At 46.7% G+C, this 17,090-nt stretch overlaps 1 protein-coding gene and 1 pseudogene across 1 annotated transcript in view; both read left to right on the forward strand.

Moving 5' to 3' along the window:
* FA2H (fatty acid 2-hydroxylase) overlaps nucleotides 1–10,370 on the forward strand; it is a 60,107-nt gene extending 49,737 nt beyond the window's left edge. The window contains exons 3-7 of the mRNA XM_006860171.1: nucleotides 2,867–3,009; nucleotides 3,724–3,830; nucleotides 7,100–7,272; nucleotides 8,184–8,436; nucleotides 10,291–10,370. Of these exons, the coding sequence (XP_006860233.1) occupies nucleotides 2,867–3,009; nucleotides 3,724–3,830; nucleotides 7,100–7,272; nucleotides 8,184–8,436; nucleotides 10,291–10,370 (756 nt within the window). The remainder of the gene's footprint in view (nucleotides 1–2,866; nucleotides 3,010–3,723; nucleotides 3,831–7,099; nucleotides 7,273–8,183; nucleotides 8,437–10,290) is intronic.
* Nucleotides 782–2,501, forward strand: LOC102816697 (annotated as a pseudogene).
* Nucleotides 10,371–17,090: the final 6,720 nt, after the last annotated feature.

Consider the following 17,090-nt stretch of genomic DNA (forward strand, 5'->3'; position numbering starts at 1 on the left):
ATAATGTCCATCTTTATCTATTATGCTGGTATTTTCCTTGAAGTTTATTTTATCTGAAATTAGTACTGCCACTCCTGTTCGCTTTTTATTGGAATTGGCTTGGTATATTTTTTTCCATCCTTTAACTTTTAATCTGTTTTTGTCCCTCTGTGTGAGATGTGTCTCTTGCAGGCAGCATATTGAAGGATCTTGTTTTCTTATCCATTCTGTCACCCTCCGTCTCTTACCAGGTGCATTGAATCCATTTACGTTCAGTGTAATTATCGATAGGTATTGATTAATTGCTGTCATTACATTTGTGTGTTTTTGTGGTGTTGCTGCTTATTTGTTCTGTTTGTCTTTCTTTGTTGAATTCAAGATTTTTGCGTTCTTTCTTGTAATTTTCTCATAGTTTTAATGTTTTCATATTCTTCCTGGGATTTCATTCTCTTGGTATGTTGCTGGCATTATCCCCATTTCACAGTCTTGGAAACTGAGGCTCAGAGAGCACAAGTGGTTTGCCCATGGTCACACAGTAAGTGATAGGGCCAGGCTAGATCCCTGAGACATTCTGAACTCTGGTTAAGCACCAGCTGAATAAGCAAAGATGGTCTCTTATAGTCCTGTTTATCCTTCAAGCACCTAGCATAGAAGCAAATATATCTGAAATATTAAGCAAATTGTTGAATGAATGAGTATATGGATGAATGAATGAATCACCCAGACCAACACCAAAGCGCAAGGCCCCCTTTCATTCCTGGCACAGCATGTTTCAGCTCCTAGATGTTGTAGGGCTTTCGACATGTCTAAAGCTGGGCGGTGATGACTTCAGGCAGGCTCTGAGTCTCTTTCTCCTAGCTTGGCTCTCCTCGTGCTGTGTTTTCAGGCAGGCTCCGCTAGCTGATCCAGGTTCAAAGACCTGTCCTGGATCCCATAACTGTGACCAGGGGCTGGGACTAGTGGCATGGTCAGCTTTGGCCCACTAGTTTGGGAGGGTTGGTATCCCTGCCCAAAGTGCATGGCTGAAGGGGGCTGAAGATGCTGCCATCAAGAGTTGGGACAATGGCTTTTTTTTTGCAACAGGTTTGTCACCAGAATACAGGTGTTGGTGAAAACCATCTCAAAACCTAAGCCAAAATGGGTAAAGGAAAAGACCCATACCAACACTGTTGTTATTGGACACGTTGACTGCAGCAAGTTAACCACTACTGGTCACCTGATCTACAAATGTGGGGGACTTGACAAAAGAACCATTGAAAAAGTTGAGAAGTTAGCTGCTGAGATGGGGAAGAGCTCCTTCAAGTATGCCTGAGTCTTGGATCAACTGAAAGCTGAATGTGAGCAAGGCATCACCATTGATATCTTCCTGCAGAAATTTGAGACCAACAAGTACTATGTGACCACCATTGATGTCCCAGGACACAGAGACTTTATCAAAAACCTGATTACAGGAACATCACAGGCTGACTGTGCTGTCCTGATGGTTGCTGCTGGTGTTGGAGAATTTGAAGCTTATGTCTCTAAGAATGGGTAGACCCATGAGCATGGTCTTCTGGCTTACACACTAGATGTGAAACAGCCAAATTGTTGGTGTTAACAAAATGGATTCCACGGAGCCACCCTACAGTCAGAAGAGATACGAGAAAGTCGTTAAGGAAGTCAGCACCTACGTTATGAACACTGGCTACAACCCTGACACAGTAGCATTTGTGCCGACTTCTGGTTGGAATGGTGACAATATGCTGGAGCCAAGTGCTAACATGCCTTGGTTCAAGGGATGGAAAGTCACCCATAAGGGTGGCAAGGCCAGTGGAACCACATTGCTTGAAGCTCTGGATTGCATCCTGCCACTAACTCGTCCAACTAACAAGCTCCTGCATGTGCCTCTCCAGGATGTCTACAAAACTGGTGGTATTGGCACTGTCCCTGTGGGCAGAGTGGAGACTGGTGTTCTCAAACCAGGCACGGTGGTCACCTTTGCTCCCGTCAACGTTACCACTGAAATAAAATCTATTGAAATGCACCATGAGGCTTTGAGTAAAGCTCTGCCTGGGGACAATGTAGGCTTCAGTATAAAGAACATCTCTGTCAAAGATGTTCGCTGTGGCAATATGGCTGGTGACAGCAAAAATGATCCACCAATGGAAGCAGCTGGCTTCATTGCACAGGTGATCATCCTGAACCCTCCAGGCCAAATCAGTGCTGAATATGCACCTGTGCTGGATTGTCACACAGCTCACATTGCTTGCAAGTTTGCTGAGGTCAAGGAGAAGATTGATCACCAGTCTGGTAAGAAGCAGAAGACGACCCCAAATTCTTGAAGTCTGGTCTGTTGCCATTGTTGACATGGTTCCCGGCAAGCCTATGTGTGTTGAGAGCTTCTCAGACTACCCTCCTCTGGGTCATTTGGCTGTTCATGATATGAGACAGACAGTTGCTGTGGGTGTCATCAAAGCAGTGGACAAAAAGGCTACTGGAGCTAAGTCACCAAGTCTGCTCAGAAAGCTCAGAAGGCTCAATGAATATGACCTTTAACAACTGCCGCTGCAGTCTTCATCAGTGGTGGCAGAACAGTCTCAGAACTGCTTGTCTCAATTGGCCATTTAAGTTTAATAGTAAAAGACTAGTTAATGATAGCAATTCATCGTAAAACCTTCCGAAGGAAAGGCAAGTCATGTGGCTCATTGGTTTCTTTTGTGTGTGGCAGTTTTAAGTTACTAGTTTTTAACACCAGTACTTTTTAAATGGAAACAACTTGACCAAAATTTTGTCACAGAAATTTGAGACCTATTAAAACAAAGTTTAATGAGGGAGAAACAAAAACATTAGGAAAATGAGTGTGAACAGGCATGAATAGCAAGTGTCCACTCTACCTTGTTTCTTGCAGGACCTAGTGGACTGGCAGAAGCCCCTACTTTGGCAGGTGGGCCACTTGGGAGAGAAGTATGATGAGTGGGTGCATCAGCCGGTCATCAGACCCATCCGCCTCTTTCACTCGGACTTCATCGAGGCTCTCTCCAAGACTGTCTGGTGAGCCTGCTCCGAGCCCATGGTGCCAGCTAGATAGGAAAGGGGAAGGGGTGATCGGGTTCCTTCTCAGGACTGTGCTAGAAGCACTTGGGGATGGCAGGTCATGCCTTGCCGACAGTCTTTTTCTACACATGGCTTTGACCACTAAGTGGTGACATCCCAACATGTAACTAGGAACTGCTTTGGATTCTCCCTTCCAGACTCCAATCTCGGCTTTCCAACCTCTAATGTCCAGGGGAGTCATTGCCTAATGCAGTGGTAAAGTGCTGGGCTAACTGAAACGCTGGTAGTTCAAACCCACTCACCCAGAGGCACCTAAGAAGTAAAAGCCTGCCAATCTGCTTCTGAAAGGTCACAGCCTTGAGAACCCCATGGAGTAGTTGTACTCTACACAGTGAGTCAGAATCGACTCCATTAACAATGTCCTTTGGAATAAGTTTGCCTGCAATTGATGCTTTTGCCACAAGATCAGAGTCAGTAGTCTGTAGACACAGGTCCTTTCTGGTAGCAACTCATCTCTGAGTCAAGGGTAGATGGACTACCAGCCTCTCTCGTCTTTTTGCCTCCCCCACCCCAGAGCCCCTTGACCCCAGGTCTCCATACTCTTTCTGAACATGCTTTGGGGTCATTTTGACTTCTTCTAATCAAGAGGCATGTCACTGGGAGGCTAGCTTCCGGTTATGTGTCTCTCTCACCCTAATGATCCTCCTTCAGGTACAGCGTTCCCCTCATCTGGCTTCCCCTGGTGCTGTACCTCAGTTGGTCTTACTACCAAACTCTCGCCCAGAGCAAGGTTCGACTCTTCATGTCCTTCACCACAGGTAACTACAGCTTCCTTTCTAATTAACACCTGCACATCCAAGAGGTGAGACCCCTCAGTGTTCAGCGTGGTTCTGAGTGTCTGAGAACAGAAAGCCCTAAACCATGTCACACCATTGTTTCAATGAGGCCTAGCTGTAGGAAAAAAAAAAAAGGAACCCTGGTGAGGCAGTAGTTAAGCACTTAGCTGCTAACTAAAAGGTTGGTGGTTCTAATCCACCAGCCCCTCCATAAGAGAAAGTTGTAGCAATCTGCTTCCATAATGATTTACAGCCTTGGAATCCTTATGGGATCGTTCTATCCAGCAGGGTCGAATCCATTCAACAGCAATGGTTTTTGTCTATAGAACTAAAGGACCCCTGGATGGTTCAAAGCCACCCACCAGCACTGTATTAGGCTGGGGTTTTCTAGAGAAACAAAACCAGTGAAACATACGTATGTGTATGTAAATAAAGAGAAGTTTATTATCTTACAATTGTAGAGTCCCCTAACCCTAGTGGAAGAAAGAGAGTCCCTCCCATGTGTCTATTATATGGGGAGCAGGCCACGCCCCCAATAAAGCATCCTTTTAATTGATTGGTTGCTCATAGCCACTCATTATAGTGTTAACTACCTGTATTATGTTTCATCACCATGGGAATAAGTACATCCCAACTCCTAAACCTCTGGAAATCCTGGCCTGGTCGAGTTGACACAGAACCTAACCATTACAAACACCATGAAAGAAGACAGTTATACTCCGTAACCCCTGGGTCACCAGGAGTCAAAATCAACTCAGCAGCAACTGGCTTGAATGTTTGGGTTTTTATATGTAGAAATAGTCTTTTAACCGCTGTTTTCTAAAGAAAAAATTTGCCAGTCTCTTCTCCCCAGCACCCCCCAAATGGATACAGCACTTAACCACCACCAACAGGCCAGCAGAAACTATGTGAAATCATTTTGTCTGGTGGCAGAGCAATGAAAATAAAAGGAGTCGGGGGGGATTCTCACTGAGTCACGGAGCAGAACATATGTCGCCTAACTTTGTTCAGAAACTGCATTAAATCATTCTGTCAGCTAGAGCTGGACTCTGAATGGCCTGGGAGAGACACTGGTGTGTCCACAGTGTCTCAGAGGCCCAAGTGGCAGAGACCCTACTGAAGTACCAGTCCCCTCTCCTCCCTGGAGCATTTGCCCTGGGCCGGGCCTGAACCTTCCAGGATCATTTTAGTTCCTCTTCCCTGCAGCCCATGAGAAAGGTTCCATTGACTTTCCCTTACAGGATAAGGAAATGGAGTCTCAGAGGGTCATGGGGATGGGAGGTGAGTACCAGGTACCCCGAGCTTCTAGGCATGAGGCAGGAGACAGAGAGGGGATAGCCTGGGACAACTTCCAAAAAGCCCACAGATCTAGGGGTAGTGTCTCAGGCAGCCCACCGGTGTGGGTGTGACTTCCTCCAACAGCCTCCTGGGAAGGCACACTGTCTACCTCCAAGCACATGTCACCTCAGCTAGCCAGGGGAGGTGCTAATCTAGGTAGGCTTACACAGGAAGCAGAGGGTGCTGGGAATGGCCTGCCCCTCCACTGGTCACCCTTCACCTTACTGCCTGGGAGCCATTGGGCCCCATGTTCTCCACCCCACATGCTGGTTCCTTCCCCACCCTTGGATGGGAGAGACCACCCTGAGTTTTCCCCCAGGATGGGGGGTGGGGATGAGCAAGCAGCTGGAGTCACCTCTCCTCGGCCTCCCCACCACACCGAAGGTTACCAAGCATGCTGAGAGCCACAGTTGCCCTTCTCTACCCACACTGACTAGCTCAGGCACAGCACAGGGCTTGTTGCTCAACAGGCCTGCCGGCTGAATTGCTCACTGTCCCCAGAGCTCCCCTAACAATCACCAACAGTAGCAGGGCCGCCAGCGCTGCGGGGGAGGGGCAGGCCAGGCCCGGAGGTTTGGCCCAGGTCCCTCCGCCAAGCCAGGCCAGCCCAGCCAGAGTCCTCCTTGGAGATGCCATGCTGTACCAGCTCCAGCCAGATGGGCTTGCCACAGTGGCGACACACTGGGGTGAGGGGGTGGGTGGGACTTGACCTATAGGAGGGGACCTTTCTTAGTGGCAGGAAGGGTGAATTGAGGACTGGGTCAGCAACCCCCAGCCTCTGCAGAGAGCTGTAATGTGCGGAGCTAATAAAGAAACCATGATACCCACTGCATGAGAGATCTTAGGTCTCCGGCATCCACAACTCCACAGGCAAGTCACAGGCAGAGAAAACAAGAATATAAAAACAAGGGAAGGTGCAGCTGGTACAGAGGTTAAGCACTTTGCAGCGAATTGGAAAGTTGGCAGTTTAAACCCACACACTGCTTCTCAGGAAAAAGATGTAGCAATGTGCTTCTGTAAAGATACAGTTGTTGCCATCTGTATTTTAGTGCCATCAAATCAGTTACTACTCAAGTGAACTTTTCACAGGGTTTCCGAGGAGCAGCTGGTGAATTTGAACTGCTGACGTTGGGGTTCACACTGACCTTGCGGTCCAGCACATTATCCTGCAGCACCACACCAGGACTCCTGTTCTGATTGGGCAGTAGTAAAATTCTTGCCTTCCAGCCCAGAGACCCGTATTCTGATATCCCAGTGTCCATGTACCTGTGTACACACCTATGGGAACCAAGGGGCAGAAGGAGGTACAGCTAAAAGTGGTTGAGAGGCTGTATATGCTCACATGTCGTGATACCAAATCTGGTCCATTGAAATTTCTGCACTGGGGTTTCCCTGCCCTTCCTGCCCCCTTGTTGTTGTTGTTAACCCATAATGACCCTGTATAGGGCTTCCCAGGAGCTACTGGTGAGCTTGAACCACCAAGCTTGTGGTTCAACGCAACTTTGCAGTCGAGCACTTTAACCTGCAGTGCCCCCCACCCCACAGCCCCTGGCTGTAAGCATCTTCACCAACAAGCGCTGGATCCACTGACATATTCAAGATGCTTCCCTGCTCCTCTGTCCCACTGAGGCCAGGTGACCCTTCACGAGGAGTGAGCTGGCCGCAGCCCCTCAGAGGAAAACAGCACATTTCTAGGCAGCAGCCCCAGGGTGCCCCCAGAGGGGTCCTCACAGCCTCTTCTCCCTTTTGACCCAAGGGCCCTAACAGTGTGACCCAGGCCCCAAGTTGATGAACCGAGTGCAATAGCTCCCCAAGTGATGAGGGCAGTGAGCCAAGGGCCATCTGGAGCCCCGGACACAGTAGGGCACAGGGGCCATTTGCCCTGACCTTGCTCCCTCCTTGCTGCCCCACAGATTACTCGGTGACAATGTCGGAGTCCATGTTCCCAGGCCTCTTCATGTTGGGGATGTTCCTTTGGAGCCTCATCGAGTACCTCATCCACCGCTTCCTGTTCCACATGAAGCCTCCGAGCAACAGCTATTACCTCATCACACTGCATTTCATAATGCACGGTCAGCACCACAAGGTGAGGGCCATGGAACAGCTGTCAGGGCCTCGGAGCTCTCTGGTGTCTAGCTGTGTGGGTGGCTGGGAAAACATGGTTATGTGATAATGCTCAGAGGGGTGGTGGGGTCAGAGGATCCATGGGTGTGTTTATGACATCGATATTTATCCCCAAAACTCTGCAAATACATTTCTTGCATCATGAGATTTAACCGTCACTACAAGTCACTCAGTCATTCAACAAATAAAAGTGTCTACGATGTGCCAGGCACAGTTCCAAACACAACTGAACGGGATGAACAAAAATCCCTGCCCTTTTGAAGCTTCCTCCCATGGTTCTCCCCATTTCACAGAGCAATAAACTGAGGCTTGAAGAAAATGAGGGACTCACCCAAGGCCACACCCAGCACAGCCAAGGTGTTGTACCACCCCCACCCCAAGTCTATGCAGACTGGGCTGAGTCCCTTCAGACCAACTAGAATACGTTTACGTTGTAGCCAGGAACCCAAAATCTAATTTCAGTTCATCACCTAAGGATTTTATTTTGTGTTTTTGCACCACACAAGGTTTTTATTTTGTGTTTTTGTACAACACGAAGGCCCACCACCTCCTGAAAATACAATGTCAGTCACATTCTCTCTGATTTACGCCCTGCAGAGAACATAGTTCTGGGGGGAGAAGGACCCCCATTTGAGGAGAGAGATGTAAGGGGAAATGCAGAGCATGGGGCTTCCTGGGAAAGGCCCTGGGACACGCAGAGAGTAAAGAAGAGGGCAAAGATACCACGGGGATGGATGTGGCTCTTGGGTCAATCTCCTTTCTAGTTCCAAGCCTCTAAGCTCAGCCTGTGGACCCAAATGCCACGAAAGTGCCCAGCCTCCCTGGTGTGCTGCGAGAGACTCGCGAGCTCAGAGCAACCCTTTCCATCTGCAGGCTCCTTTCGATGGCTCGCGCCTGGTCTTCCCGCCGGCGCCAGCATCTATGGTGATCTTCTTCTTCTACGTGCTAGCTCGCCTCATGCTGCCCGAGGCGGTGGGGGGCACTTTGTTCGCCGGGGGCCTCCTGGGTTACGTGCTCTACGACATGATGCACTACTACTTGCACTTCGGCTCACCACACAAGGGCTCCTTCCTGTACAACATGAAGGCCCACCACGTCAAGCATCACTTTACACATCAGAAGTCAGGTGAGGACCGTAAGGTTGTGGGCTCCTGTGCTCCGTGATGGAGCGGGCAGGCAGGAAGGCAGGCAATTAATGCGTCACCAACGTAATCTCAGACAATAAGATTCCGCAAAGAAAATCACCCAGGGTGATGTGGGAGGGACTATAAAGGTGGGTGGAGTCCAGCACTGGCCAATAAAATAGAGCACGAACCACGCATGTAATTTTCCATGTTCTAGTGGTACTGTATGGTAAGCACTGAACCGCAGGTGGAAACCCCATACAGGGTTGCCTTGAGTCAGAACCGACGCAACGTCACTTAACAACAGTAGCCACATTAAGAAATAAAAACGAACAGATACAATGAATTTTAATAATATACTTAATCCAGTACGAGGGGGCTTTCTACAGGATTAAGTATATTATTAAAAACAAGTTCGTGAAAAAGTGGAGTAAAAAGATAAATGGAATTTTTCTATGAACATTTTTTAACACACCACCCCCTTGTATATCCAAAATATTATTTCAACATATGCAAATAAGGTAAAAAAATGTTAGTTAGATTTTTTACACTCTTTTTTTCTTACACTACGTCTTAATCCATGGTGCGTTTTGGACTTGGGTGGTTGAGTTACCTGTGTCACTAAGCTTAGTCTGACTGTGGCAACCTCCCACGTGCAGAGTAGCATTGCTCTTCAAGGCTTTTCAAAGGCACCTACCTGCTTTCCAAGATGGGTTTGAATCACCAGCCTTTCGAGTAGGTGAGCACATAACCATTTGTGTCACACAGGAACACCCTTTTGCTCTGTTAGCCCACTGCCATTAAGCCAATTCCAATTCATAGCAACCTTATATAGCATGTTGTTGTTGTTTAGTGCCGTGGAGTCAGTTCCGACCCATAGCGACCCTGTATAGGGTTTTCTGAGAAGCAGCTGGTGAGCTTGAACCGCCGACTTGGCAGTTCAAATGGCCTTGCAGTCTAGCACATTAACCCACAGCGCCACACCAGGACTTGAGGAGGGACTATAAATCTTTCCGGGAACAGAAATCCTCATCTTTCTCCCGAGGAGTGACTGCTGGGTTTGAACTGCCGGCGTTATGGTTAGCACTCCAGTATCTAGCCTACCTATGTTGTTGTAGTTGTTGTTAAGTGCCGTCAGGTTGGTTCCGATTCATAGGAATCCTACATAGCATTTCCGAGGAGCGAATGGTGAGTTTGAACCACCAACCTTGCAGTTCAAACCAATCTTGTGGTCCCAGTGCTTCTCCTATAGTACATAGCACATCTCAAATCGGATGCTAAATTTTCACTGGAAGTACTTATATTTACACTGATAAAATTCACCTTCCACAAAGTAGATTCACATACATACATTGTTCCAAACATGCTTACCGTTTTCCTCTGAGTCAAGTACACGTCTTTATAACGAAATGAAATGTAAGTTAACAAAGTGAAAGGCAATTAAACATATAGTTCTACCACAACCCTGGCCACATTCCTAGTGCTCACTAGCCACATGTGGCTGCCATATTGGACAGCTCATCTGGAGATCCAATGGTCTGGGAAGCACCCCTGCAGAGACATGGTTAGAACAGATTAATGAAGAGGAGAGGCCAGCATGTGGCTGTCTGTGGAAAGAGCATCCCAGAGGCAACAGGTGCAAAGGCCTGAAGCGGAAGTGGGTTTGGTGAAAACGAGGAAGGAGGCCAGAGTGTAAGGAGAGAGGCAGGAATTTGAGTTTCTTCAAGTGTAGGTGCCGTGCTCTTACCAGCAGAGAGGGATGTTAGCTGCTCACCACGCCCTGGCTAATTCCCCAGCAGATGTGTCACAGCCCTTCAATAGGGCCTCATCTCCAATCTGTTTGTCTCCTCCTCTAGGATTTGGCATCAGCACTAGATTATGGGATTACTTTTTCCACACCCTCATCCCGGAGGAAACCCACCTGAAGACACAGTGATCACACGCTGCCCTTCTGCCCTGCCCTCAGCCTAGCCCTAGTCTCCCCACCCCTGCCCCTGCTAAGAAGGTTTGCTTGGCCAGGCAGCATGGACTTGGTGGAGGGTGCTGGAGAAACCTCAAGCAAGAACTGACCTTCTCACCCACCACAGGGAGGTCATATGCACTTGGTGGCAGATGGCTCTCAAGGTCAACTCTTTCCTGGTACAGCTCGGCTGCCCTGCCTGCACCCCTCCCAGAGCTTCAGCCCACACAACTTCATCTGGTTCTGCCAACTGCAGAAACCCCAAGGGGAATGATGGAGACTGACCCCTGGGCCCAGGCTTGTGTCCTATGCAGTGCACTGCCAATGTTTTACATCAAGGAGGGGTCTCTTCCTGCTTGGGATCTACTGGGGAGCTTGGCCTCTTGAGGAAGGGGGCTACTGAGGTGGCTGAAGGGCTCTCACAAGAAGAGATGGCATGATGCCTCCCAGGGAGGGCACCCCCAGATCTGGGACCCACTGGTCTACCCACCCCCCCTTAGCCAAACACAGATGCCAGCTGTACCTGTAGGTGCTTTCACAGTGTACCTAGCACCTGCCCTGGACTCACTGGGCTGTGCAGATGACCTTAAAGCTAACAGGAGGCCCTGGTTCTCTCCTCAGGAACCACCAGCTACTGCAGCCAGAATCACAGAGGTTTTCCCAAGAGAGGCTGAAAAGACCTCTCTTTTGCAGACAGCCCTACCCTATCCCCGGTCATTGTTGGCCTCCACCTAGCACAGGTGGTTCCCTGCCTCCTCACTCAGGACCCTCCATGCCAGTGCCTCCTTATGCTGACAAGAAGCCTCACATGGTGCCTTATCTCCCACCTTTGGTCTCCTGCCCCATCCCCAGACCCTGCAGATGAGGTCCAGCTTCTACGTCCTCATAACCAAAACCCTCTCTGCGCACAAGAGGATCTGATTTAGAAACGTCAGGAACGCCCTTGGTCTGCCCATAGGCAGAGTAGCTGGTCAGAAGCCCCTTTCTAATTCTATGTGTTGGTCTTACATAAAACAAACAAACAAAAAACCTGCTTTGCCATATTTTGCCCCTTTCTTACTCCCCAAACAGTTACTACTTGAAACTTTTTTTTTAAACTCAATGAGTAAAGACTAAAGAGATGCAGTGTGACCCTGTGATTTATGTTTACTGTGGAGTTATTTAAAGATTTTGGAATAAATATACAAAACTACAGTTGTGAAATAAAGATGTAAATAAATTGTATATTTTGAAAAATAAAACATTGAAAAGAAACCAGTACAGATGAGTTGCTGCTCATGGGTGGTGTCTCATCTGAACACATCATGACTTGGGGAGGGGTCACAGGATGGGAAGAGGGTTTCTCACTGATAGGGTGTAGGTTTATCACTGGGGCCTTGTTGTTGTTAATTGCCTTCGAGTCTAGTCTGACTCATAGCGACCCTGTTAGGATTTCCAAGGTTTGGAACTGCTGAACTTGTGGTTTGCGGTCCGGTGCTTAGCCTACAGCGCCAGACACTGAGGCCTGGTGACACAAAGAAGCTGCTTGCCTCTCAGTTTGTTACTGTTTTCAGATTCTCCACCAACGGCTGCCCCCTTATTACCTGCACCGGGGGAAACACTCCTACTGACAGCTTTGGCATATCACTGGGAAGGGTTCTCTTCTGGATTGTATCTGCCCCAGCTGAGATTCCAGTTGTCCTTCCTAACACAAAGAAGGCAGACTGTAGCCTGGAACCAGAACTTCAAAGCCTTCCCAGCAATGTTTCAGTGGCAGAATTCTCCCCTTTCATATGGGAGACCTGGGTTCATTCCCTGTCAGTGCATGTCAGTGGAGGCTTGCAGATTACTATGATGCTATACAGGTTTCAGCTGAGCTTCAAGCAGACACGGAGCTTCAAGAAGATACACAATGTGCTTTGGAAAATCAGCCAATGAAAACCTTGTAGATCTCAACAGTCTAAAGAGCCCCAGCTGCTCTTGGGGATGGGCAATGTTTCCTTCTATTGTTCGTGGGACTACCAGGCGTCAGGGACAACGAGGCAGCTAACAATTTTGCACCACATCAGAACCACCTGAGTAGGCTGCCCAGGCGGATTCCAGTCATTACACTCAAGAGAGTTTAATTCAGTAAGTCTCGTGGGGTGGGCTCTGAGGTCCACTGACATAGGAGAACCCCTGGCAAGGAGGGTCCCCCACCCCACTACTGCGTAGCCCTGCTCTCCCATCCATGTGGGTAGCTACATCCCTCAGCTCCCAGTCTGAATGCAAGTGGAGTCTCTCCATACCACCCATCTCCCAAGTCCCTGGAAACACTGAAGTCTAGGCTGTCCAAGCAGCAGAACCACAGTCGACGCTCAAAAGATGGTGCCGGAAGTCTGTACCCCAGCAAAAGGGAAGGACACGGAAGAGAGGCAAAAGAAGAGGCTGGTTGGTTCTGAACATGCAAGTCCACCAAGGAAGGTGTAGGGAGAGCAGATTTTAAAAGTTAAAAAACAACAACAACAACAAAACGAAAGCTTTTCTAAAGAGAGAAAACTAAACTGGTAAGAAAGGTCAAGACATAATTTTGCAACATGAAAATGAGAAAATTTAGGGGGAGAAATTAGAGGGGAAAAAAGGCACAAAAACCAAATTAAAATATAGATTACAGTAAGCTTGTTTCCTCAGTGCATTGGATTGATATTGTTGTTGTTAAGTGCTGTTGAGTCGATTCTAACCCATAGCAACCCTGTATAGGGTTTCCAAGGAGCAGCTGGTGAGCTTGAACCACCGACCTTGCAGTTCAAATGACTTTGCAGTCTGACGCATTAACCCACAGCACCACACTGATAGTAGTGGGCAATTTAGACATTGGCTGTCAAAAAATGAGGGTCTATAAAGGCATGAAGTTGCTGGCTTATAACCTTTCATGAGTGTGCTTAATTTCAGAACAAGGGGGTAAGGTAGAATCTCCACTGAATAGGTTTCCTCTTTTCCATATGGGTCTGGTGAAAGGGGACAGGGGATGATGCTGATAGGATTTTATGATTAAATTGTGAGTAAATGTTAGCAGGATTAATTGTGATTGTCACAACTGTAATTGTAGAAGATGTGTAACTAAAAGGGGAGAGTAGTTAATCTTTTATTTCAGGAACAGATGATCCCAGGACCATCAAGAAGAAACAACATGAGTGGAACGTGAGATCCTACCTAGAAAAGGGATGACAGCAGAGATGGAGGCAGAGGCGATGGCATGGAGAGACAGAGCAGCTGTGGACTCTACGCCCATGGACTGAGTAAGGCTGTGTGCCTGCAGGCAGGAGGCTGGCTTGCAGAATATGCCCTCAGGATTTTTAAATGAATATTTTTTATTTCGTATGTGTACATCAAATATTTTTGCTTTGTTCATTTGTGAAATGTAAGATGTAAAAGGGAAGCCACAGGATTAAGTAGAACTGTCATTGCATGGAGGGGATTGCAATCATTGAGATGAAACAAAGTGTATAATGATGAGCTTGTCTGTTAACCTTCAGTCAATTCACAATAAAAAGTTAAAAAAGAAATGGATTACAGTCTCATCACTGTCCATGAGACAGACTGCCCCAGAGCTCTCTGCTGTCTCTGCTCAGCTTTGCAGTGGGATTAGACATGCCCACACCACCTGACAAGAAATAGCAATCCCTGCTCCTAACATGGGAGGTGTTGGTCATACAAAAGGAACCGCTGGTATTTGCTCCAAAGAGAGGAACACAGAGCACTCCAGGACCTTAACCTCGAGCTGGGCAGCATCACCACTGCCAGCCATCAAGTCCATTCTGACTCAGAGTGACCATCTAGGACAGGACAGGACAGAACTGCCCCCATAGGGTTTCCAAGGCTATAAATCTTTACAGGAAGTAGACTGGCTTATCTTTTCTCCTGCACAGTAGCTGAACCAGCAACCTACCAGCCATGTGCTTTAACCTCCCTGTGAGAAACCTAAAACCAAACCCAACTGATGCCATCAAGTCAGTTCTGACTCCCAGTGACCTTATATTGGATTTCCAAGGTTGTATGTGGGGCTGTAGGATAATTTGCTAGACAGCAAGGTCAGTTTGAACCACAGGTTGGCAGTTCAAACCCACCAGCTGCTCCTCGGAAACACTATACAGGGTCACTATGGATTGGAATTGACTTGATGGTACTTAACAACAACAAATCATTTCAGGTGCAGACAGCATCTTCTTTCTCCTGCTGAGTGGCTGGTGGGTTTGAACTGCCGACCTTTCAGTGAGTAGTCCAGTGTTTTCCCTACAATGCCACCAGGGCTCTTCTTAGTAAAAAACAAAAAATAAAAAATATCAACAAAGCATGTTTGCTGAGATGAAAGTTCATTTAAATTCTTTTGAATTTAAAAGATTCCAATTTTAATTTGAATATATTAAATTAATATATTCAAATTAAATTAAATATTTACACATACATATGTTGTTGTTGCTAAGTGCTTTGGAGTCGGTTCTAACTCATAGTGACCCTGTATTGTGTTTCCTAGGAACAGCTGGTGAGCGTGAACGACCCACCTTGCAGTTTAAACCAACCTTGCAGTCCAGCGCATTAACCCACAGCACCACATCAGGAGCTGCTATATAGAGATATGGAGCTCTGGTAGCATAGTGGTTACATGTCGGGCTACAAACCTCATGGTCAGCAGTTTGAAACTACCAGTTTTCTGTGGGAGAAAGATGAGGCTTTCTGCTCCCGTCAAGATTTACAGCCTCAGAAACCCTATACAGGGTCGCTATGAGTCAGACTCATATATGTATACAGGAGTCCTGGTATGGCATTGTAGGATAAGCACTGGACAGCAAGGTCGGTTTGAATTGCAAGGTCAGCGTTTCGAACTCACCAGCTGCTTCTAGGATGCCCTATAAAGGGTCACTGTGGGTTGAAATTGACTCGATGGCACTTAACAATATATATGCAGGGTGATGAATGACAGGGACCATGGCAATTCACCTCACCTGTTCCTCCAGCTTCAGCCAGGTGTTTCTTATAGGCACTGTGCTTGTGCTTGGTAAATGGACCATCTTTGGACAGTTCCCCATGGACCTAAAGAACTACTGTCTTCACTCCACTTTGTTGGCTCTGAGCTCCCATCTCTGCCTTTGAACTTTGTTGATTTCTTATTGTAAGAAGGAAATGTGAGGCTTGCAACCCGGTCCAATAAATGTTAGTCTTGCCCCCAGTAGATAGATAGCTGTTCAGTCACTTAACTTTTGGGCTGCATCTCCCCACCTGTTCCCTGGCTTCTGCTGCCCTCTGTTGGCAGTATGAGCTCCCGACCCACTCTGACTGCTTAGATGCCTGTGATTTAGAAGATACATCATCTAGCTGGTTAAAACTGGTTTCTGTCATGCAAAATCAGAACAGTCTCAAATTTGTAAAATGTGGGTTGTTGTTAAGTGCCAGTGAGTTGATTCTGACTCATAGTGACACTGAACAGGTTTCCAAAGCTGCAAATCTTTGCAGGAGCAGAAAGCCTCATCTTTCTCCAACCACCAACTGACCTTTTGGTCCACAGCCTTACAGAGACACCACACTCTTAAAATGTGGCTTTCCTGGAAAAATTACCAGAATGGGAAAAATTATAGGTGCATTCCCCTTATCAGTGACCAACGTGGTCAGCAAAAGACATGGGCATCTGAAACTATTGCCAAAGTAATATTTCCTAAAGTTGTCTTTAAACTGAACAATAATTAGCCTGAGCTAGAACTCGATGATGCCCAGCTATCACTACAAACTGTTCTGATCAGGGACACAATAGAAGATCCAGTTAGAATGGGAAGGAAAATATACAACAAAACTCAAATTCATAAAAACAAAGTCCAGACTTACTGGACTGATGGACACTAAAGGAGACTGGCTCTGTAGGATACCCTTTTAACCTGAAACTGAAGCCATTTTTGAAAGTCATTTTCCAGTTAAGAGATTGACCTATAAAATAAACAATGATGAGGAAATGTGCTTCTTAGAGCAATTAACTATAGCAACTAACCAATGGGCACAGAGGGGCAGGAAAACTGGAGGAATGGAAACGGGGAAAAACAGGTAGAAATGAAAGTCCTGATACATTACGGAACAATTTGCTTATAAATTGTTGAATGGGAAATTAATTTGCTGTGTAAAATTTCACCTAAAACACAAAGATGAAAAAAACAACAAGAAACTAAACAATAGTTTTGCTTACTTAGTTAAAAAAAAAAAGTCTTAATTGAGCTGTTGTAAGAACATATCAAATTAACAACAGTGACTCCAACAACTAGAGGATTAAAAGTTTATGTTAATAGGAGAAGAGCAACTCAGAAAAGGAAGGTGAAAATGATTGTACAATTTGACGCATGTAATCAGTGTCATTGAATTGAATGTGTAGAAACAGTTGACCTGATGTATGTCTTGCTGAGTATATTAACAACAAACATAAAGTAAGTTATATAAAAATAAATAAAGACACAGACAGACATTTCACCTCTTCTGATATTGTAATGATATTGTTTGATGATTTCCACTTTATTTTAGGTCATCTCTCTTTGTAACAGGCATGAATATGTACCAGGATCTCTTTCAGTCAGTTAGCCAATTAGCTGTCTTCTGAATTTATTGGCATAGATGAATGAGCACCTCCAACACTGAATCAATGTGTTGAAACATTTCCATTTGTATTCTGCCAATTCCTAGAACCTTGGTTTTATCAGTGCC

Source organism: Chrysochloris asiatica, unplaced genomic scaffold (genome assembly GCF_000296735.1).
Source record: "Chrysochloris asiatica unplaced genomic scaffold, ChrAsi1.0 scaffold00037, whole genome shotgun sequence".
NCBI classification, from domain to species: Eukaryota; Metazoa; Chordata; class Mammalia; order Afrosoricida; family Chrysochloridae; genus Chrysochloris; species Chrysochloris asiatica.